Raw genomic sequence first — 25,531 nt, forward strand, 5'->3', positions numbered from 1 at the left:
TACAAGATAGAGAAGGAAGAATTGGCTCTTACAAATTAAAATTGGGTTGTAACTTAGGTTGGAGAAGATGATCACTTTGAGTTTCTAAGATCTGGAGGAGGGAGAGAAAGCTCTTCCTCTTCATCTTACACACTTATTGAATATAATTAGACAATATGATGACTTCTGTGGCTTGGTCATTTTGCTGCTCCATGATAATAATGACACTTGAGAAAGTTGTTCTAGGGACCAAATAGGATGTTTGCAAAACTATGAGCACCTAACAGATTAGCTACTTGATTGATGCATGCTTCCTATTAGCAGAGGAAGGAAAGCCATGGAATCTAGAGGGTATTTCCAGTGTCTGTCAAGCTGTCATTCTTCATTTGTGACTTGCCATTTTTACTTTTGTCTTCTTTCTCTACTCTCTCCAGCTGTCAGTCGGTTAGCAAATGTTCATTAAGTTCATTTGGGAAAATAATGATGAACAAGCCTGGCATGGAGTCATACACTGTATTCCTAGCACTAGGGAGAGAGAGGTAGGATGATCAGAAGGGCACAGAAAGCCTGTTCAAAGTGAGACTGTGTAGAAAAATAAAAATAATGTGCACAAAAACCCAGCTACGTTTTTGCAAAGTACTCCCAGGAATGTGACTAAGGAGAGGTCTGCTTTGGTAAATGACAATCCCAGTGAAATATTCCAAGAGCGAAGTGGTTAGCTTTGCCTTGTGTCAAGAGGCATCAAAAGCCCTAGCACTTGAGTGTGTTGAAAGGTGAATTTGAGTTGTCTAGAGATACTGGGGAGTTTGAGGAGGACCACCTCTTCTGATTGGCTTTCCATCCTTTGTTCATAAGTACACATTTCCAGAGTACTGTTCCTTTCTCTCCCATCAACCATTGTCTTTGCAGAGCCCAGGGCCTTACAGGGCTTTAATTTTCACCTGGAGGAATGACAAGCTCATATCTCTTGCTTCATCTTTGGCTTTTTCCAGGAGCCAGCTTATCACATTTCTAATGGGGCACTGTTACACTCGGATCCGCTATGGTCATCTTGAACTCTTTGTATGTAGATGTAAACTCCCTCTTTCCCCAACTGAATCTCTGAAGGAAATTCAACTCTTGATCCAGAAGTGATGGTAACTCACCCAGTTATGTTGGCTTGCTAGTCCTGTGCCAGCTGAAAGGCCTCTTTGCCTATTTCTATGCCCACATTCTTCTCATCCAAATTTGTTTTTCTTCCATATGTTAAACATTAGAAAAGCTTTTAATGTGCATGTTAGGGTTTGCTGTCTGGGTACCATATTGTCTATAGTATGCAATTGGTCTTCATATTTATGGAGGTAAAATATAAAAGAGCATTGGGATGCATAACTGCAAATAATGGTTCATAGGATGGAGAAAATCCACACATGCTGTTACAGGGAATAAAGGGGATGAGTGTTGTTATGATTTGAATGTTTGCAATTCCCTAAATCAGTGGTCCTCAGTCTTCCTGATACTGGAACTTTTTCATATAGTTCCTCTCGTTGTGGTGACTCCCAACCATAAAATTATTTTATTTCTATTTCATAATTGTAATTTTGCTAATGTTTTGAATAGTGATGTACACATCAGATCTGCAGGATATCTTATATGTGACCCTTGTGGGGTGTGTGACTCACATGTTGAGAACCACTCTCAACTCATATATTGGAATCTAACCCCTAATATGTTGCCATTAAGTTGTGGGACTTTAGGGACTGATGGGTGATCTGGGCTCTATCCTTACCAAGAGGATCGGTGTCTTTAGTAAAGCTAGTCTATAATCCATTTCATCCTCCAAGGTGTACAGATCACTTTGTCCTTGAAAAGAAACAGGCTTCCTAAGACCCTCAGCCTCTGCCTTTGCCTCTACCTTTGCATCTGCTGTGATTTAAGGTGTGCACCGCCACCATCTTGTTGGACCACTAAAACAAATGGGAAAGGAGTTAGGAGCATGAAAGGGAAGATTGCATGATGCTTTGTACAAGGGTGGTGTTTACCTGAGATAGTCCGATAAGACTTCCCAACATCCTGGACTGTGAGTAACATTACTAATGCATACTAACACACCTGTGACACCCAAATATTCTAAGACAGGAATGCTATGTGGCAGGGAGAGTTGGGAACCATAGAATCCTAACCAGTCATGTTGTAATTGCTTTTTCTACTTCTATAGCCCTTACCACTCAGATCTATGCAGTTTACTGAAACCAAGATGGAAGAATGTGCATTGAAGACACACCTAGATTCAAATATCAAAGAGTGTACGTGTGTGTGTGTGTGTGTGTGTGTGTGTATGAAAAACTTTTCAATGCCATTATAAGACAAGGATATGCCATCTGTGCTAGGTTTTAACTCACTTTCACTTACACAGCTATTTGTTTTACACTTTCTGTTTTCCACTAGGCATTGTTTATTTAACTGGGGAATCAGTGGGCAAAATAAAAATAGAAATATGCATAGAATCTTGTTTTGTTCTATTGTGGCAGGACCACAATCAAATAAGGTCAGATAGTGAAAACTCCATGGAAGATCCATACCGGATGAAGACTTAAAGAAGTAAGATGCTATTTTGGAAAGCATATCTTGGCAGGACTCTCTAACACTATGCTAAAGGAATTTTGAAGGCTGTAAAGATAACATGGAACAGAGATCTGAATGAAGCAAGGTGTCAGTCACACTCTCATCCAAGGAAAGAGCCCAGTGGCCCAGGCAGAGGTCAAGAGCACAAATGGAGGCTCAAAGCAGGAGTGTAGATTTAAAGGACAGAAAAGAACCCATAATGGCTGGGGGAGAGAGTCAATGGAGATAAAATTTCCCAGAAGTAGTAAAAGAATCTTTTATCTTTTGATAAGAAGATGTCTGTGGCTAAGCTGGGACCCAGAATTTTCAATGTCTGGGGGGCACGCTAAGATTTTTTTTCTGAAATTTTGTTATAATTTTGGAATGTTTAGTCAATGGATTAACTGTATTTGTTGAATTTAGTTTATGATAGCTTAAAAGTCTAACACGCACACACACACACACACACACACACACACACACACACACACACACACACACACACATACACGCGACTCAGAATTCAGAGGATTTTGCTCAATTTCATACATTTCAGTTCCTGTTGATTTAATCTATGCTTTTTCTACTTTTCCTTTTGGAGTCTTCTGTAGTCTACTCCTGAATAAAATACCTTCCATTATTTCAGAGAGAAATCACACAAAGTCTATTTAAAGCCTACGAAACTGCAGAGCAGAAACAATGACACCAATAAAAGGACTGTGAGGAAGGAAAGGTGGCATTGAAATACCTTCCACTTTGGGTTTAACCAAATGTCAAGGTAGCATTTTCCTTTCAATGCTAATTTAACTGCATGACTGGGCTCTCGTGTGTTAGCCTCCTTTTACAAGAGGGACCCGGATTCTAGTGTATGAATAATGATTATTCATGGAATATACCATGAGATTATTTTTGATTAGATGTAAAAGATTCTAGAATTATGCTATTGACACCTGCCAAGACTCAAATATGTTCTAATCAATTATTAGAAAAGAACAGTCAAATAAAGGGATTCATTTAGTGTTTAGAATAAAGCAATTTCTAAACATCAAGGAGAAATGACAGCCTAGAAAACACTAGGTGAAAGGTACCTTTGGTGGGAAACCCTGGGGAGGAAAGGATTGTGTGTGGGATTGCAGTGCATTCTGCCCCTTGCTGTAGAGGGGGAATGGGAAGGGCTTCAGTAGCTTCAGATATTCATGCATCATGGCTAACAAACTAGAGACTAACCTTGACTAAATTCTTTTTTATAGCAGGGGAGTGCTTATTAGTACCAGTACTTGGTCTAATTAAGCTTGTTGCTGGCAAATAAGTATACTACTGACTTACAAAAGGTATCAGAATATAAAATGGAAATGCCTCATGGAAAAATGGGGTGAAGTTATTACTTCATCTGCATCTCTTGGTCACTTTGTATGCTAACCTGGGTCAGCATGCACCCTTACGAGGCAAGCAATAAGAAATACAGTTTCAGCATGTCCTGGCTATCTTATCACTTTACTTGTGACCCTCAGTTTCATGTCTTCTAGAAGCTACACTACATTTCCCTGCAGTTCCGAGAACTGGATAAGAGGACATAGAAAATCCATAGTTTGAGAAATACTTGGGACCGGTGAGGAAGAAGCAGGCTGCTTTTTTCTACTTCTGTCACATCCCACAGATGTCAGCTGCCCAGGGGGAAAAAAAAACTTTCAAAGTTGATCAGTGCTTTTTCCATATGCGTATGAGCAGGTTTGAGTCTAGAGTATAAAGCAAGGGCACAACAAAAACTGACATATTCAGGAAATGAAAATATTGCCTAGTTTATGAATGATCCACAATGGCTTGAACACAATCAAGTTACATTTACAAATAGAAGAAAGTTGATTAAATGCTACATAATTGCTGTATGGAACCAGTGTATCACTGTACATTGGTAAGATCAGTGAAAGGAAATATTGTTTTAATGTTGAACTATGCAAAATATATGAAAGATCACTTATGAAGGATATATATCTGTGTTTATAAAATATATCAGAGGCTACTACTGATTTTAGATTTCTCTTGTATAGGTATACAGAGCAGAATTTACCACTGGACAAAAGGGCATGACTTTAATAGTGATCTGTCACTTCATTATTAAATAATTTTTGGCCCTAGACAACTAAAAAGAAGTGATAGTTCTCTTTGCTCAAATACAGTTCTCCTCCAGAAGAAGCCATTAGAAACAAAAAGCTAGTTGGAAGCATTGAAGTAGAAATGTAACTTTAGAAGCACATTTACTCATGGAAATTCTTTTTCTGAGAGTCTTCCAGGGTGGGTCACTTTCACAAAAGGGAAAAATCAGCCTAGTCAACATGAACACGCTAATGAATAGGCTGTCTCAGAGCGATGTCTGAGCCAAAGGTGAACCCAGCACATCAACTATACCCTTGCTTCTTCTTTGAAATTGGCAGATTGGAAAGCTAGGCATTGTGAGAAAGAGGATAAACCTGGTAGGGAATGAGAAAAGATGTATGCTGTCAGGGGTGAGTGGAGAGCCCACTATAGACTTCTAAAGTGAAGGAGCTTTTAGATACAGGATGGAGAGAAAAGAAAACAGCCTCTGATGCTGCTGACAGTGAGCAGGGTGGGAAGTCTTTCTCTAAGTACCCCAGGAGAGAAAGAGAACTTCAAATGCCAGATTGTGTTTTCAAAACTCAAGAGCCCTTCCGTTACTGGAGAGATATATTTAGTTTACAGTTTAAAGAGAGTTTATGGTAATTGCAAGTACTCATAAGGAAAGATTTAATTCCAAAAGCATAGTATTGCTCAATTTTCACAAAATATTCTAAGCTATTTTGGGTTGTCAGAGTCCTACTTTTTTGGTTTAAAAGAAAGAAAAAGTTCTGCAAGATCCTTCCGGGTCTGTTCTAACATAGCAGAAAAGATACAAGAATAAATCTGGCACATTGACTTTCAATCATTGGATAGCAAAATTATTGGAGGAAAGGGGATTCATAAAAAATTCTTCCATTATATCAACTTTCAGAATACAGAGAGAAATCATATTCATATTGAAAATTAAGCTGCAATTGATAGTGTTAGATAAACTGTCCCACAAAAGGTCACAATGTCAACATTTTCCAAAGCATAAACTTCTGGTGGGGTACAGGCAGCCTCTCTGGTTCAGGGTGAACTCAAAGTCCAATGACAAGAGAAGACATTTAGCATCATGACCTGTTTCTACTGACAGCAGAGGAAATGAGTCCCTGCTGGAAGCCTTCACTATTTGCATTTTGTCCTCAGTACAACCCTGAAGCTGTCTACATGCGAAGTGGCTCAGGATGTGCAGAAGCTCCCTTTGGTGGTCAGAGGCAATCTTGGCATATGCGCTTCGTGTACACCTGGGTAGATTCTGGACTCCTGCTTATCTTTTCCTTTTCCTCAGTGCCTTCCATGCTCCTCTGGAGGGTCCCAACTGGACCACCACTCAAATACTCAGAGCTCATCTGTGTGGCATTCACTGCCATACAGTTTCACTGAGCTTGACTTTCATACATGTCTCATCATGGTTCCCCCTTCTCACCTTCTGCTGCTCCCACATAGGCACTTCTCCTCATCCTGTTTATTCTGTCTCATGAAGTGCCCCTTCCTGGCACCCTAGAATCTAGGCATGTTTGGATCCAAAACCTTACCTTTAGACTTTCTAGTTTAGCCTTCTTTAAACATTATTTTAATATGGTAACTTTCTACTTCCCTTCTTTTAAAAAGTTTCCATTTATTACTTATTATTTTATTTCATTGCTTTTATGTGTGTGTTTTGCCTGTGCTTGTCTGTGCACTATGTGCTTGCCGTGTTGGAATAGACCAAAGGAGGGCATCAGATCCCCTAGAACTGGTGTTAGAGATGGTTTTGAGCCACCATGTAGGTATTGGGAGTTGAACTCAGATCCTCTGGAAAAGCAGCCAGTACTCTTAGCTGCTGAGCCATGTCTCTACCACCCTGCCCTCCCCGAAAGTCTCCATTCCTTTATTGCTACAGAATGGATGTACAAGAGATCATCTAACCATTTGACAAAAAGTGACAAGGTAATTCTTCTGTATCTGATGCTGGTTCTGAAGACTACTAGTGTGCTGCAGGATCACAGTATGCGTGCAGAGACCTCTGTGTGTTTTACAGAGCAGAGGAGACACTTCCTTCTTTTGATTGCAGCCCATTGTTTATCTTTAGCCTCTCATTCTCTATGTCTTTCCTCTTTGAATGGAAAGAGCCATTACTAGAACAGAATGCTATAATCATTCTCCACATGTGTCTATATACCTGTTCAGCTCAGTAAAATCGCTTAGCTTCTTGGAGAATAATGGGGTTTTTGTTCCAAACAGTTCTGTCTTGAGAAATATGGGTTATCACATTTGAATGTTTGTGCCTCCACACACTAATTGACTTCTGTTGTTAATTGCACATCCTCAAAAAGATCTGAGTGTAGGTGAAAGTGCAATTAACAGAATGAAATGAAACATCAAGAGGTGTCTGGTCTGTCACTCACTCCTCAGATATTTCCAAAGCTCACTAAAACCATTTCAAGGGTCATTCACAGGAAAAAAATGCTTGAAACATCAAAGAGTGTGATCAGATGTCATAGGAGGATCAAACTGTCTCTCAGCACCTGAAGGGTTCTCTGTCTGCTGCCTTTGATAAGACCAAGTTTATGGAGGATTCATTAACATGACATGAAAACGAAAAGACATATAGGGTGCTTATTTTCTCTACAAATTCATTCTTTATGCCAGCAGTATTTAGAAACTTTGTTCCAGTCTATATAAAATAGTAAATCTTTGGCCCATGAAATAAAGCAAGGGTTGAGAACGCTCCACTGTTGTAGGAGTATGAGATGGAATACAATGCTTTCAAGGGAGAGGAAAACATAAAAGTATTCTACATGGAAGAATATTGCACGGGATGTGCCCATTAGCCTGATACCACACCCTGAGAAGAAAAACCAGGGATGCAGTTCCAGTTCTTGGGGGATGCAGGTCAGGTGTTTGAATAGATTCCACATTCAGATGGTTACCTGATTCCACTGCTTGTAGATAATAGATTTTGATCTTATAAAGATACAATAGAAACTTTTCACTTAAAACTCAATGAGTATAAGATTATAACTTAAGATAATTTATCTTATGTAGTAGAAAATCAGCTACAGATCAGCTTAGTGAAGCCGACCTTATTTATCATATTAAGAGTTACAGTAAGGGAAGCATTAGCCATGCCTAGGAATGAAGCTGTTCCAGGGTCCCTGGGAGGAAATGGTAGCACCTTTGTCCACTCCAAACCCTTCCTAGGTTTCTGCAGCATTGTGTGATTCCAACATTTAACATGGACAACTTTGAGAATCAGATTTTTGACATTTAAACACCCTAGATCTTCATGATCACTACATTAGAATGGCATGCGGGTCATTCAGCACACACTCCAACTTGGATGGACTGATAGATCTGCTCCATGGTCTGTGCTGGATAGGCGTTTAAGGCCAAAGATTTACTAGTTTAGATAGCAATGTAAATTAAGAGAAGGGGAGAGTAAAGCAGCAGCAGCAGCAGCAGCAGCAGCAACAGGATTTTGTCACTACAACATTGGGCCATGAGATAACTAGAATCTCAGTATGACTTTATCTGGTAATCTCCCTAGCTCTTAAAAGCAGAAGCAAGGGGCTGGGTGATAGCTAACTCATCAAAATGTCTTCCTTGTAAGCCTGGAACCTCCGTTTGAAAACAAAATCTAGAAGGAGTTTGTAGAGGTGGAAGACTATGATCAAGATGTACCTTATGAACATTTAAAAAATTAAAATCCAGGACAAGCCAGGAATCCAGTATTTTCTTGTAATACCAGGGCTGGAGCTGCGGAGAGGGACATAGACAATTCTTGAGGCACACTGTCTCAAAATGAAGTCAGATGGAGTCTGAATGATGACAACTGAAGTTGTCCACCCACACATAAGACACACCTGTGCATACATAAATATGCCTGTACATACAAATGCACCTGCACACCCGTGAACACACAGAGATCAGAAAACAAGAGAAGGGACATTCCGGCACATGGACTTAGCATGACCATGTACCTTATTTTGTACACCAGAGCACTTCCAAGAACAGAAAGAAGGTTCTATGTGAAACCATGACTATGTGATCATCTGAAATCTTTGGAGAGGTAGCCTCTCAATGGAGAAAATACAAATGGAAGAATTCTTCATCTGAAAAAGTCCATCAGAATGTAATTTTTGATGCAGTACCTTTTTTGCCTAGCCATGGCTTCCAGTGACCAGAGGAGCTGGGTCAGATTCCAAGCCCTGAGAGATCCCTTGTGTTACACATGGAAGAAATCATCACTTTGGTGCTTTGTTGTCTTCTCTGATCCTTATCTCACTTCTTTCATCAGCTAGGTTAGCAATATGTCAGTTCTGACAAGAAGGCTTGGTGAGGAAGAAGTTGAGGCTATTATTACATTGGATGAGTTTGGGAATTACCAGTAGATGCCAGTTGCCCACATTACTTTTACTGAACCTTGAGTGTGATTCGTGATTCAGCTGGACCACAGGGCTTGCTTCTTCTAAGATATAATTAGTCTATTCTTTTGGCCTGCTTTGGGATGAACTTTGTGTGTGTGTGCATGTGTGTGGGGGGGTGTGGGGGTGGGTGTTGCCCACCCACACATGCACATGCACACACATGCCTGTGCCTATGTGTACCTTTGAGATAATGTCTCATTATGTAGCCCAAGATGATCAGGTTTGTAATCAAGGCTTGCCTTAAATACTTGCTTTGTGCTCCCAAGTGTCAGGGCTTCAAACCTGAGCCCCATTGGACTATATATGTACATTTATGAACAAGAGATGCTCACTTCCACAGTCCCTTTATCTGTGATTAACAAGATTTGAAAAAATGATCAATGGTCATTGAGATGACTTGGCAGTAATGGTAATAAAGGCATTGAATCATTCAATGTCTTCTTGGTAAGAATCTATGTTCTGGGTACTAGGGAGGGTTAGACATTATGAGTTTGTGTGTGTGTGTGTGTGTGTGTGTGTGTGTGTGTGTTCACAGGTGTGAGTGCAGGTGTGCCAGACCATGGTGCCAGTGTGAAAGTCAAAGTACAAGCTTGGATGTAAGTCTTTGCCTTCCATCATGTTTGAGACAGACTTTCTCTGGTTGTTCACTGCTGTGGATGCTACATGACAACTTCTGGCATCTGGAATTTCTGGTGTTTCTCCTGTTTCAGCTTTCCATCTGGAAGGAGCAGCTGGCATCACAAGAGCTTATGTCACGGTCTCTGACTTACATGGGTTCTAGGGATCCAAACTCAGGTCCTCACACATTCACAGGAAGCTCTCTACTCAGGGAACTATCTCCCTAGTCTCTGAGGTATTTCTTTTTAAGGTGACACAGACAATTCCACCCCAAATGGTTTGTGACTGTGACTAAACAATTACAATTAAACAATCATTTAAATATAAATATAGAAAATACTTGAAGTAAATGACGTATGCTATGAAGATTTTTAAACTTAGAATTACACAAAGCTCTTGGCTGGATAGCAACAGACCATTGGGTAGTCTGTTTGCCCATTTGATGCTAGCTATGCCTGGGGCCTAAAATCAGATGCCCTTCCCTGTAGCAACTGCTGCCTCCTGGGTACTCTCTTACCTCTTGATTCTTCTTCTTTTCCTTTTATTGAAATAGATTTTTCTCGAACATAATACATCCTGATTATGGTTCCCCTCCCTCTACTCCTCCCAATTCCTCCCACCCTCCCCTTCTATCTGCATCCACCCTCTTCTTGTCTCTCATTAGAAAACAAACAAGCTTGTTGGGAGAACTCATTTCTCACCTACATCAGACTATCTCAACATACAACTATAATTAACTTGTGAATTCTTGCTTTACTTTCCACACAAGAAAACAGAATTGCCTACTAAACTAGCTCACAAATTTTTCTGTGCAGGGCAGTTTGCGATGCATCTATGTATCTACCTTCAAGATTTAAGAGGACTTTGAATACATTTAAGTTGAACCACATGAAATTGCCTACATTTGATCACTTTGGGTCTGTAACCAAAGGTAGTTTTATAGGATTAAACCTATTAACAATTGTTCAGAAACAATTGTAGAATGAATGAGGCTATATTTAAAACTTTTAAATCTTATCCTTTTATACATAAATATCTATTCACATGAATATACAGAAATATTACATGTATATGATGATAAAAATCTTAGAGTTAAATTTTGGGTTTAATTTGTTTTAATTTAAGTATTATCTTGCTATATAACTAATTGGCCTAAAATTGCTTTATTACTCAGGCTCTTCTCATCACTCCCAATTACTTTCAATTTTTTGAGTAAACACCCTGCATCTACAAGGTGTCAGTTCAATAGCTTCCAGACATTAGTTTTTAAAACAGAATGGGGCATGACCACCCTTTTCCCCACAGAAATGGCTATAACTAAGACAACATCATGAATTACCTTCTCATTATTAAGTTATTTTTCTGGGACTGTACATGCTTTGATAAAATTACTCTGTCTAATTACCTAATTAGTAGTAGGTAATCTTCCTTTGGGGGTGGTTAGGATATGCCAGACATGGTTCTCAGCACTTCATGTCTGTTGCCTCATTCTGGTCTTGTCTCACTCCTTTGAGGTAGGTAATATTATTATATTAATTTTTTCAGATAAGGAAATTGAGTCATCCAGACATAGTCATTTGCTGCAAATCACACAACTCACAAGGAATCAGGAGCTGGCTGTCAGATCCAGATTCTGTGGCTACAATAATTTCAAACACCAACAGACTCTTACCAACAGGAATGTATATGCCTTAGAAATTAGAATACATAGAAAATCCACTGGCTTTGTGAAATACATAGCAGCTGGTAAGTACTGCATGATTTGAAGTTACAGACTCAGAAATGTACCTAAGGTTCAGAGGTTTGCAGCTTACTCCTCTTACATAAGGTTAAAAATAATTTCGAGTTGTAGGGCCTCACCTCAGTATCCTACACTAATTGGGACTTAAGCACCAATTTCCCTATAGATAATTTATTATTGGAAACATCATAATACATCTTATTAAGAGTTCTTAATTAGTTAGACAGATGTATTCTATATTTGATTTTGAGTGAATACGTGAGTTAGATTTCATGGGAAATGGCTCACAAAGACTATGTTTAGACATTTGGCCCCAAGCCTTTGCTATCAGTGAGAAGAGACAGAATGCTTAGCTGGAGTATGAAAGTTTGATCATTAGAGGCATGTCCCTGATGGGGATAGAGGAATTTTGGCTTTCACTTTCATGCAGTCCTACACCATTGTTCTAACTCATTACAAACACAAAAACAACATCGTCAAGAGACCATAGACTTGAGCCTTTGAAACTATGAAGTGAAGTAAATCTTACCTATTTAAACTTATTTATCTTAGTTGTTTTGTCTCAGCTGAGGAAAGCTGGTGTATATAGCATGACAATACATTGGTAAAATTGTACTTACTGTTTCTTTAGTATTTTTTCTATACTATTCTCTTTTCTAGTGTATATGTCTGCAAATATTTTATATGTTAAAGCTATCAATTTAAGCTGGGCGTTGGTGGCTCACGCCTTTAATCAAAGCACTAGGGAGGCAGAGGCAGGCAGATCTCTGTGAGTTTGAGGCCAGCCTGGTCTCCAGAGCGAGTGCCAGGATAAGCTCCAAAGCTACACAGAGAAACGCTGTCTGGAAAAAAACAAAAATCAAAAAACAAACAAAAAACTATCAATTTATTAAAAAGTTACATAGGTAAGAGAATAAATGGGCTGATTAAGTGGGCATAGCACTCATCAACTTGATATGTATGTAATATATGCACACATGAATATATGTAATGTATATTACATATATGTAGTATGTATGTATATATTTTGTAAAATAATTTGTCTTAATTTATACATGTATTTGTTTGTATAATTAAAAATATATATTGCAATAAGTGAAATAACCCAATTCTCTAATTTTGAATGAGAAGTACCCTACAGTCCTTCATTAACCAACATAAAATAATGACAAAGTATTAACTGGGGGGATCAGAGTCTTAGATATTTTGCTATAAGATTCTGGCCTTAGTTAGACTGACAGAAAAAATGAGGTGGTTAAATTGGATTATTTTTGTTGCATAAACAATAATCTTCTGCAAGTATTATAAAGCAAGATAGCTGTCTGACCAAGATTTTAGGGAATGAGATTCTACTTCTAAGGTAAGCCTAGCATACCCTACTCATTGGGAAGCCATACTCTACCCTCAGGCAGTCATAAATTTTGCTTCCATTTGACATAGCTCAAAACAGTAGGTCAAGCCATTGAAAACCTGAGAATACTGTCCATGTTCAAGTGGCTCTTTTCTGTGACTGTCTTTGGGTCTTGGTCCTAGAGATTAACGTGGCATTGGGTTAGTTGGGCAATGGAGGCTTATTATTTTCAAGTTAGGACTTTGGAAATTGCTCAGTTATTTAATCATTTCTATGAATTGCATTTTTAAAAAGTATTTTTCAAGACATACTTGGAAAAGCAAAATGTGGGTAATTTGGTTGTTTCCCTGGTTGTTTCTACATAAGGAAACATGCTTGAAAGACTAAGCTTAGCTGCTGTTTCGCTGGTGGGAAGAAAGTGATGTGAGAAAGGATTACCTTCTTACAGGCCGTGATGGAGCCAGCGAGGCTGCCCGCTGCACTGCTACTGCTCTGCTGTGGTTCCAAAACTTCATGCATCAGTGGTGACTCCACGTTGCTGTGTGTGCCCCAGGTGCAAAAGAAAGAGAGCAGAGTCCAATGAGTCACCTGTCTATTTAGAAATGCACTGCAAATCAAGCATTGCATGATGTCAAACCATCTTTTCTGATTATTCTCAACACTGGCCTTTCCTTGTTGGGTTCAAGTTAGGAACTGGAGATAGGACTATTCCAGATCCCCTGAACGAGGATGTCAATTTGGTGGTCTGGGCAATCTATGGGGCCACTGGTAGTGGATCAGTATTTACCCCTAGTACACAAATGGACTTTGGGAGCCCATTCCACATAGAAGGATACTCTCTCAGCCTAGACACACGGGAGAGGGTCTAGACACTGCTCCAAATGATATGACAGACTTTGAAGATCCCCTATGGCAGGCTTCACCCTCCCTGGGGAGCAGAAAGGGGTTGGGATAGGTGGTTGGTGGGAGGCAGGGGAGGAGGGGAGGGAGAGGGAACTGGGATTGACATGTAAAACAAGCTTGTTTCTAATTTAAATTTTTTTAAAAAAGGAACTGGAGATAGGATGGACAATCACAGTATGAACAGAAAACAGCAAGCCATTGCTTTCCACAGTGCTGAAATGGACATGGTCCCATCAGTCCAGCTTCTAATGGTGCTAGTCACTTTTCTTAAGCAGTTTTTAAAACCAAATAAAGCCCCCTCATCTCTCACATTAATTCAGCTCTGCCAAATCAGCACATCATAAAACAGTCATCTCAATTTTTTCAAAATGAAGGTAAAAAATTATTTTAGCCAAGAACATAGCATTATAGGACACCAGAAAGAATGTGGGCTCAGCAGGAGCCAGTCACCCCCTTTCCATCTCTGTGGTGGTAGAATGTTCTTTAACTTGTCTGTTTACAAAACTTGAAGTGCTTCCCTATATCTGCATCAAACTTTTCTGAATTTGTCTATGTACAGAACTGCATCAATATTTTTAAAGATTCGGAATTTTGTTACATTTTGAAGAGGTGATAAAAACTGAGGGATTTTTCATTATATAACTGACAGTTGAAAATTAAGCCCCTTTAATGCTAAAAAGCCCAGTAAATTTTTAAAGCATTTCTAAATATTGTTTCCTTCTGAAAAATATCACAATTTGGAATCTAAAGACATCCTCATATTTAAGACACACACTTTGCCGTGATTGTTGGCCATCACATAGAATATGCACGATTCATTAAAAGCACCTTTTGGAATATTATCTAATGGTTTCCTATGAAATTTTCTGAGATGTAGATAGCTTTTCTTGAAAAAAATTTAAAAAGAAAATTAATTCAAATAAATAGCATGTTCCTAATAGCACCCTATTCTCCTTTCAGATTATAAATTAGTTTTATGAGATCAGGATATGAGTGTAGTATGTTGGCATTACCATTAATTACAGTAGATGATGTTGTTTTGTGACAAATCACAGGATCCAGCAAAGTTTCCACAGAATTCAAACTTTTTATATGTTACTTTCCAAGTAATTGATGCCCTGAATTCAATATATAAGAAAGGACAATACCCACATTTTCTTTACTTATGGAAGGAAAAGTTAGAAGCAAAAGTAAACTAAAGGCAATAGTCATGGAAGAAGCAAGGGGGATATGGAAGAATACAGTAAAAGAGGGAAGAAAGATGCAAAGAAGGACTAATAGGTTAATAGAGGCCATAAATTATTAACATGTGATAAACAAGATCATAGCCAAGCTAAACTTAGCCACCACACCTGGTCTGTGAATACAGAAAACAATGCCTCATTCCTTTACAAAGTCACTCAAGCTCCATGGGTAGGTATTCATTGCTCCATTGCTATTGTTTCCCCAGGTAGCTTTGGTAAGCTAGTGGATCACATCTAGCATTGTAGGACTTAGGTCCAGAGTTAGGCATTCTTCAGATCTTTTTTACGGGACTAGGAAACTTAGGAATTGGAAGTAGAAGGATTGAAAAGTAAAATTGAGACAGGTCCCAGATGACTTGCTGCTGATGAGACACAGAAGAAATAGCAAGTCAACAATCTCCAACTGCTCTAGGAGGAACTTCATCTGGTTTAAAGCGTTGATTAGACCCAAGTCAGCAAGAGTGTGATGTGAAAATGAGGAAGAGTAAAACTTACGTAGCTGTCCAACAAGCATCTACTCCCAGACTTTAGGAATCCCAGCACAGTGCTCAAAAGCTTTAGAACTGTTCACTCATCCATTAAAAAGAAGAAATAGAAACTCTGCCTATAGATTTCTTGGTGATAGTCTGTCTCCTTTCAGTGCTGTGACACACTAGTTGGATATAAAACTGCATACAGGAATTTAAGTTTTGTTACTTATCTACATGGTTCATTCCATTTGTTCAAGCAAGACTATAGAGGTAATGAATAACTTAACTATGTACACACATACACATACATACATACATACATACATACATACATACATACATACATGTGTATATATACACACATTTAATTACTGTTGTGAGAATTAAATGAGGAAATCAAGTGACATCATAGGTATAAAGTCAGCGTAGTATATTACTTAATGGCAAGCATTATGCAGCTTCTCCACACCAGGGTTGGAAGCAGACACACCTCCTTGGCTCCTAAATAACCAAAGACAGGGCTTCAGTGATGTCTAATATCCACAACAAAAATGTAGGAAGGTCTGCCTTTTAAAACCATGTTATGTGGTGTGAATTTTCAGTATGTGACTATACAATTGTCTCCATCTGTCCCATGGCATTTGGGATAGAGATGGGAAGTTTGAATTTTTACAAGGATTTTGTTCTTAGTCTCCCGGGAGGTAAACCTAGGCTGCTTCAGGAGTAGGCAAGATGGTAGTGACATGAAACTCATGTGTCTATTAAAATGAGCTCACATTGATATGAAAAGAATGGCTGTCAAGACACACATTATAGTTCTATAAGTCACTCTAATGGGCAAGCCTGTAAATTCTTCCCTGGGGCATTGTCCTTTGATTTGACAAGTGTTGGTGATATTTATTAAGACTAGCCAGGCTGGTTTTCATGTGGAAGCTTATAAAATCTGTTTCGATGAGAAGTAAGAAAAAATGGGAAAGAAGATATAAAGCAAAGGATGATGGAAAGGGATGGCTTTAAGCTGGTCCTCCATCAAGAATCCTTCTTTGAAGGAAAAAGGTCATTTGTGAACAAAGGAGGTGTTCATCTGATATGACACTGCCTGTATCATTGACTTATGTGGTGTGAGGGAGTAGACCAACATCCATGGTCACATGGTTTCTTCAGAGACAAGTTTTCTATGTATTCCTACTTCAGTGGTCCAGGAACTGTCACGGGTTGTATGAATCTGGGACTTGTTAGAAATCTGGGAATTTGGGTCCTTCTTTATAACTACTGAATTAAAATAAAAAATTTGATGTCAAAGTCGGGTGACTTCCATGCCCACTAATGTCTGAAAAGTACTTCTCTGTCACGTTAAGTGATGTGTACCCTAATTTGCCCTGGTCCCTTGTACATGATGTTTTTAAATTCAGGAACATTCTTTCTAATGTACCCCCTTTTTCATTAATAACCCCTCCTCTATCACTTGTTTCTCAGCTTATAAATTGCTTCAGGTTTCTTCCCCTGTCCCCACACCATGGAGAACACAATTCCTCTCCAACATCCTCCCAAATTCACTGACACTCCTTACTATGCCCACCTCAGTCTAAGAAGCGAGATACTCACTGTCTTCTGTGACCCAGGCACCCAGGCACATCCTGAGACACATCAGCTACAGATGTTATCAAGAAGGCCAGTCTGGACCTTCTCTGTCTCTCCGTTTAGGACTGAGTCTTAAAAGGATAGCAACCACAGAGGACATGGGACAATGCTAGGCAGCAAGCAATTGCTGAGGCTATTTGTTCCTTTCTTTCTGGGAAATCAGTTAACCTCAAAAGATTAGACACAAACATGTGTTTGCATTCATTGTTTAATTTTCGGCAGTAGTGACAGATGGTGGGATAAGCCGTATCTGAGAAGATAATTTAAAGTATTTCCCAGGATAGTTCTAATGAAAAAAAAAAAAAACCTGCTGTTATTGTTGCTAAACACTGTAAAGTCAAACACTTTTAGTAGATTGTAAAAAAAAAAAATAAGATTTGGTCTTGATTTCTCTCCACTTAAAGGGTGCTTTTGGTAAAATGTAGTAACTATCATTTGCTGTTTGGTTATGTCAGCGCTTGTCAAGGATGTGTACTCTTGAGCTCACTGCTAAATCCTTTCATCTCAACACTGGAAAAAGACTCAGATCCATCTGAAGAGGTCTTGAGTGAACAACCGAGATATACTCTTTATTAGCAATTTGAGAAAGTACTACAATCAAGAATTGTTTAGAAGAATTTAAAATACGTGTTTGCATGGCTCAAAATGAAAGGTTGCTTTGCTGAATGTCCTTATTTTATCCTCATCCAAAGAGGTTTACCAGCTCTGTGCAGGTGAGGTATTTAGGTTAATCTTTCAAAAACTAATTTGTAGTACAAATCACATGATATATTAGCATCTCTTGATTTTATCTCCCGAGCCATTTCTTGACTGAGACTTAGTTCCTGACTTTAAGTTTTTAGACTGACTTTTATGAGTACTCTTTTCAGCTATGCCTGGACCTTGGCCTACTGAGCCTTAACAAGACACTTCCTAACACAGTTTAGCAAGACACCTATTAAACTGGGTGTCTTACCATCTTTCCTATCTCCTTACCCTTGTTACAGTCCTTGGCCTGTCTTTAGCAAGCACACGTAGTTCAGTTTCACAGATTCCCAATACCCTTGCTATTTCTCTGTTTGGTGATCCTTTCATCCTGCCTCTTCTTGTAAATTCCTCTTTAGTATATTTAGAGTTAAGTCCAGATCTGTATTAATATCACTTGTACTCAATGTAATAGTTTACATAAAATCTACCTTGCCAACTTCAACAGATATCTGGTAGAAAGATGAATCTGTTTTCCACTATATTCTCTAGTTGTATCAAGTAGGCAGGATTTTTATGTTCTTTTTTATTTTAATTTTGTGTTCACATGTGTAACCTACCCTCCACCAGTTTGGTGGTATGCAAGCAAATTGAATTCTTGATCAATTCAGCTGTGGTTAAAAGATCTATTGAGTTTTCATGAGTTGTAAGAGTTTAGTAAATTTATAAGAGGAACCAATTAGCCAACATTGAACATATTTGGAGATCATCTTTTATGTATCCTGTTTCAACACTGAAAAGTTTTCAAATAACTGAAGGAAGAAGTGTAGACTTTGGATATCATACACCAGTAGAATAACAATGACAATAATGCTATCAAGTGGCCTCCCTTTGATGTTCCTACATGAAGACATTATAGAAGCAAGTGAATAATGAACACCTCACTGCCTGTTGTCACTATTATATTTTAAAGCAAGTGCAGACAATATGACAACACTGTGATGCATTATCAAACAATGAAAGGCATTACCCTGTAAATAAAAAAAATAGTTGACCTTTCCCTACTACTTTTGTCCTTGGATCACATAGAACGTCCTCAAAGACCCAAGCTTGGGTACCATCTATGTGAAGTGCTTAGTGATGACAATTAGAGGCTATAACAGGTTGTTCATTATTAATCATAAAACAAGTGGGTTCTTCTTGGCCACAAATTAGCTATGCTCCAATTCAGTCTCAACAATTAAGCAGCAGATAAAGAACAAAGGCCTGATTATAGTCTTGTTACTTCCTTTGAAATATAATTTGTTAAGCCAACAGCTAGTAATTTCTCTGTTTTCAGTACTACTTGTACTGAAGCCTTTTATATTAAGAATTGTGTTGAATATTGTATAATTAAAGCTCTGTATTTGGAGATCTCAAAATCTAGCAGCTATGTCCATAAATAATCTGGAAATACATCTTAATTGGATACTAGGCAAAATGACAATTACAATAGCAAAGACAAGCAACAGTGACTGTTCATGTACGAAAAAGGTTGTGCTTTCTCATGCTGTTGTGGATGGTGCATAGTATGAAGAGCATTTGCAGAGCAGGGTCTGTGTGTCAGGTACTGCACTGTACAAATTCATACTATTTCGTCTAAGGAAGTGACGTCAGACAATGTACACATGGCCTTAATCACTACTGTGTAGATTCCTAGATTTCATTTTTTATAATGTTGCTTCACAGTCTTGGGCTTCACCAAGATCCTAAGGTGTAATTTAGAAACTGTACCACCTTGCTCAGGAAACAGACCCAGGCATCAAACACAAAGATTTGTGTGTCTTCTTGTACTAAGGCTATGGAGGAAATTCTTTCAAAACATACAGCTACCAATCATATGTATACAAAACATGAGTAAACTAGTAATATTAAGACAATACATTCACATCACTATTGCTAATTTATTTTTTCATGAATAAGTATTCATATAGGAATGGTACTTGATGTTTACTACATGAATAATTAGACCAAAAGTACATCTTTTTTTAAAGATAAAAGATGTTGCAGCACAAAGATAAACTATATTTGTATGTCATTTCATTCAACTGCATCAGACCTTAGTCCAGATGAACTTAGGAAACATGTTATGGAGATTGCCTCAGTTATGTCTGCTCCGTACTTCCATAATTCTATATAGGCACGAGACTCTCTGGGTTATAGAGTTCTTCATCACACCATTCACTTCTCCCAAAGTTGCTTTTGTTTAATGTCTCGGTATTTACACTCAGTAGTATGTTTTACTTAATTACTAAGTCACACCTACTTTGTGGATAAGAAGTTGAGTATTAATATAATAACCTAATGTTACATTGATGTCAAATAACAACCTCAGATTTATTCTGCCATTCCTGACAGTGTGCAGTAGCCTTCTCTACTAGGCTTGCTACCAATCCTTCTCAGTCTCTGCTTCTATCACAAAGCTAAGAGAGACCAAATGTGGCCAGTTCCCAGAGACCCAGTGTTCAGGAAATCTAGCATTAAGAGTTACTCAAACCTCTCTAATATTTAAGATTTTTTTCTTCTCTCCTCTGGAATGTAGACACCATGGGCTACTATGGTGGATTGGTAAGATTATTTCCTATAAAGCAGCAACATCATACATGGCGCAAGAAAGCACTCAATATGAAGCTGAGAAATGTTGCCACCTTATGTCCTGAAGATTTGTATATTCCAAAGTGCCTCCTTGTTCAGCTTGCACACATTTGTAAATACAATACGTGCAGACCTTTAAAATAAATACACACATACTTAGTTTTGTCTTTAGATCTGAGTTTTCAAAATATTCAGAATAGACATTTGTCTATTTAGGGAGAATCATGAACACTGTCATGACGTCAAAAAAGGAAGTCTCACAACGATCTTTGAAACTCAAAAGACCACATGACTATTCAATTAGTCTGTATAAAGTCTATAAAAAGACTATAAAGATGTGGCCTATTCGGGCACACATTTTTTCTCTGTCATTATGAAAAGTATTAAAATAAATCAAACTCCAAAGATAACAAAAATTTATTATGTGGCAAAACCTTGAATTAATTTTGTTTTAAAATTTCTAGTCCAAAGAAGTTGTTTTACAAAAAAAAAGAACACGACTTCAAGTGGCAAAAGAAAATCAGTAAGATTATTTCAATAAATATGTAACAATTGTGTTTCTAAGGCAGCTTGAGCTTTTTTATCATGTGTTCCTGTTTGCCCTATATATTTTCTTGGCAGAATCTTTCTCCCAGAGATCCTGGAAGAAAAGACTCTGGATTTCTGCTCCATTTAGCATAAGCACCATGTCTCACATCTGAAAGGGAGTAATGCATCTGAAGAGAAGGTACAGGATGGGCCGAACACTGCAGGGAGTAAAAGAGAAATGTGTGTTGGTGGAGAATTCAGACGTGGGTCATTCCAATGTGTCTAGTGATTGCAGATCTGGAGTAGAGATTTTGAGAAATGTTTGTTGGTGAGTAACTTGGAAAGTAATACATTTTTGATAATATAAATTATGAAAACTATTTCACTATTCCATCAATAAGAAATATGTATTCACACATTATTTCTGGAAGTATACATTCATGGCTCTTCTGAAAAACCACCTGACCAAACTTTCTGCAAAATTTACCCATTCTTGCCTCTTACCTATATGGGATGGTTTGAATGAGATGTGCCCTACATGCCTTGGGCATTTGAATACGTGAGAATGGCTGGGTGGTGTGGCTGGAAGAAATAGGAAAGTCACCAAAGCCAGCAAGCCAAGTCTTAGACCAAAAGTCATGCCCCACAGCCAAAGTATCTGTGTTGCCGGGGAGAAATCTGTTATCCCAGGTAAAGTGTCTGTAAATCTGCATCTTGCCACTCCCTCCTGAGACTTCCGGACTATGTCACAGTTGTCCATGTCAATGAGTAATGGAATAAAGTTAAACCCAGAGAATCCCATGGACTGCTTCACTGTGAACGATGAGATGAGAGGAGTGGAAGCCCCCAGAGTCTGCTGGGTGGCATTTCTGGTACTATGTAAAATAATACCACATCACAAATAGTTATTTTTTAAGGAGTGCATCATAATATGTAAGATTACCAATCCTAATGTTTCATCTTTCCTTCATTATCTTTATGAGCTCAGGACTTGGGCTGAACTCTTTATTGGGAACATGAGAATATTTTGTAAAAATAAACAAAGCATGTAGGACAGTTATCAGAAAGCATTGGAAGGCACTTTGGAATGATTGAGAAAGGACCTGAAGAAAAGGCGGGGGAATGACCTTGGGCAAGTGCTTCTACACTCAGACTTTGGAATGTGTTTAATGATTTTCTTTGAAAAATGGGCCTGTTATTACAGTTATGGTTTTCTCCTCGAAGCCAAGTAACTCACCCTCCTTCTTACAAATGCACTTCATTTAATGACTTTAAAAAACATAGTTTGTTAAATGTCAAAAAGGTATAAATAGGAAAAATAAACAGTAGAAGAGGAACATATCAAAAATAGTGAGAGTATTTATAAACAGAACCCATAGATTAGGGGCCCTATTTCTCTGCACAATAGAATTAACTTCCAGTACTTGAAAACAGGAAGAGTATACCTATAAAAATACTGGGGAGTGTAAATTGGCTTATAGCAGACAGTAATTGGTGAATGTGAGACACCCGTAAAGCAGTGAGCCTGTTGTATTTATTTTGTAAGGATTGGTCTAAAGTATTTGACTATTTGACTGCAGATAGCAAGTATAGCAGACATATCATTTATTTTGTATTTTCTTCTCTCAGATTTTTCTTTTTCTTTTTTGTTTATGCTTTTTGAACCAGAAAAGCTTTTGATTTGCATTTTCCCCCAAATAGTTTTATTTATCTAAAGTGCTTCAGGTTCCAGCATGTTTTAGAGAAAGGCACAAAGCATTTCAACAGGCCCCTGCCTCCTCCACACACAGTCACCAACATGTTCAACCAGGCTGGTCTGCTTGTCACAACTGACAAGCCACAAAGGCACACCATTGTCACCCGAGTCCACGGTCGACATTAGGGTTGACATTTTGTGCTGTAAATTCTGAGGATTGGGAAGAATGGCAGGTGTCCACTATTTCAGTGTTCTCATGGGACACTTTCAAAGCCCTGAAATTCCCTTGTGTTATTTCTATTCAACTTTATAGCACCTACCCACAGATTTTCAGTTTATAAATCCATGTGTTCCTGGATTGCTTCTTAATTTGTACTGAGCTTTGGAATTAAGAACTTTGAATCATTGTTGGAATGTAGATGAGGTCTTTTTGTAATCCTAACAGAAGGCTTTGTAACTTATCTGGGCAGCTACTTAACATAACTAGAAATAATTGATCATTTTTTTTTCCTTCTCCAGGACAAAACCATCCATAAAGAAATCATGATTCAGTAAATGTATCTTTAACACACGACAGCCTCTGCTTTAAGGTACTGCATTTGTACCTAAGAGAGGGTTACAACTTCAATGGGAGTATGTCAGAATTGCCACGCTTTATCTTTCAATGTTTTATTTAGTTCTTGATATGAAAGGATATCTGACTCACAATGAGATCCCCAAAAAGACAACAGTGCCCCAATAGTTATCCTTCCATAAATGTGATAGGTTCACTTATGACATCACATTAAAAATCTTTTGATTAATATTCAAGTAAGTAGAATATTAATAATAATGTCTTAAATTCAGTGTCTTTGTTTTTCTTTTTGTATGTGAGAGCCAATACTTCTAAAATACAAGTGTCAGTGACTATATCAAATGCAGAGAAATAATCCACATGTACCCCAAATGAAACATTTACATTTTTAAACTTTATTTATTTTAGATCATGCAAAATGTCTGTAAGTCCTAATTACAGTATTTGAAGCCTTTCAGAGTAGAGGAATAAAGTGTAAAAATATCCATACATTAAAAATCTTTGATCGGAGAATATACACAGTTCATTTCAATAAGTAAGTTTTGAACATTTCTTCTTTGTGAAGTATAGAGCCTTACTACATAGTGGTTTAAAAAGACTCCCCATGGAGTCTGAGGAGTAGATGGAGGTGAGTTGGGCAAAGTTGGGGGAGAGGGAGAGGAGGGGAGGAATGGCAAGCTGTGGTTGGTATGTAAAATTATTTAAAAATATTTAAAAATACTTGTATTGGGCTCCCAAATGGCTTTCATTGTTTTGACCTTGGGAATGATAATTAACTTTGTGCTCTCCTCTGCTAAATGGGGCTGCTGTTAATCACTTTATAATATCTATTGTGACTAAAAGGAAGGCAACCTCAATGGAAAATAAACGCACTTCATTGAGTACCTGTTTTACTCATTGCAATAGGACTTTCTTTTTTTTTTTTTTCTGGTGTTACTACAGGGTAGTTGCTACTGGCTTGTTATATTCATAAGGATACAGAGTCATAGAATTAGTGTTTTCTCGTTTCATTACTCTAGAAACTGAGTCTAGAAGAACCCACTCTCCCCAGTCTATGGTCTTGCCTAGACCTCTGGATGTCCTGACATGATTTCCAGCTATATAGGAATTGCTTTTAATCGGGTCATCTGACCTTATTGAACTTTTGGGTCTGAAGAACAGCAATGAAGACTGGGAATAAGGATTGGCAAAGGAAGTTACTTTGATGGATGGAATCAGGTTGAATGATAGTCATCAGTAAATATACCAGTGGGTCTGTACTTGATGAAAATGCAGTAGAAACCAAGCCTGATTTTAAGATTTGCAACACGAAGCTCTGCTTAAGTAAAGGTTTTACCACCTGTCTAATGATACTGAAAAACCTCCAAATACCTGAGAGCCCTTTAATCTACAAGAAGGCAGGAGGACATTGAAGGGATGGAACATAGGGGTTCATGATATTTAAATATCTCTTAATACCTTAGAGCCTTTTAAGCTGGAAGGAGAGTAGAGCACTGAAGGGGTAGGACATGGGGTTAGATGTGACAATAAATAAGAGGCCAGGGTCATGCCATGGTATGCATTTTCACAGCGGTGCCATCAAGCAGTCAGTCTAACATCAGGGTCAAAAACATTCAGCCATGTGTCCCAGGGGTTCATGGGTACTAGGATTAAGAAGACCCTGATCATGACTTGGCATTGCAATTCCCTGGGCCCCAAGTCCCACAACCCACCTGGATTCCTGGGAGTGTCTCTTGGCAGGCAGGGCAGCAGACAGGCAGGTAGGAGGGTTTGGTTCAACTACCCACATGGCTGATGGAGAGGACCACACCCACCATAAAGGGGTTAGAAACACCAGCAGATTTGGAGAGGAAGCCAGAGAAGAGATGATGGGGAAAAAAAGAAAGAAGTTTTAGTATTGTTTAGGAGGAAAGACAGATTCACAGCATGCCAGTATTTGTATAACAGTGGCTACATGGCAGGTTCTAGAAAATATTCAGCAAAGGGTCTAAGAACTCCAGAGATTCACTTGTATGTCATCTGACTTTACTTGACTTGGGTCACAGTGGATTTATATTGGTGACTGATCACCACAATTAGTACATCAAAAAATAGCTTCCATTTTACAGATAAGAGTTTCAGACCTTCTCAACTCATTTTACACACAATGATTTTTCTGATAATATTTTAAGAGAATAATAAAGCAATATATCATTTTAGATATTTTTTCCTTTGGAAGATTTGTAGCTAAGGTTTCTGTATAATGTGCATTAGCTCTGGTCCCTTTTGGAATGCAAATCAATAGTATATTATTTTACATCTCAGTTATCTTGGTATTACTGTAATTATGAAGGGATAATAAAATGGCTAGAGTATCTA

At 38.3% G+C, this 25,531-nt stretch overlaps 1 protein-coding gene across 2 annotated transcripts in view; it reads right to left on the reverse strand.

The window, feature by feature from the left end:
* The window catches only part of Sphkap (SPHK1 interactor, AKAP domain containing), a 109,969-nt gene extending 85,007 nt beyond the window's left edge, over positions 1-24,962 (reverse strand). For both annotated transcript variants that reach the window (XM_027397392.2, XM_027397394.2), the window contains exons 1-2: positions 24,886-24,962; positions 13,238-13,337 (exon numbers count right to left, since the gene is read on the reverse strand). In XM_027397392.2, coding sequence (XP_027253193.1) covers positions 13,238-13,337; positions 24,886-24,962 — 177 coding nt within the window. The remainder of the gene's footprint in view (positions 1-13,237; positions 13,338-24,885) is intronic.
* Between the last annotated feature and the right edge of the window lie 569 nt (positions 24,963-25,531).

The sequence above is a fragment of the Cricetulus griseus genome, chromosome 2, assembly GCF_003668045.3.
Source record: "Cricetulus griseus strain 17A/GY chromosome 2, alternate assembly CriGri-PICRH-1.0, whole genome shotgun sequence".
Classification (NCBI taxonomy): Eukaryota; Metazoa; Chordata; class Mammalia; order Rodentia; family Cricetidae; genus Cricetulus; species Cricetulus griseus.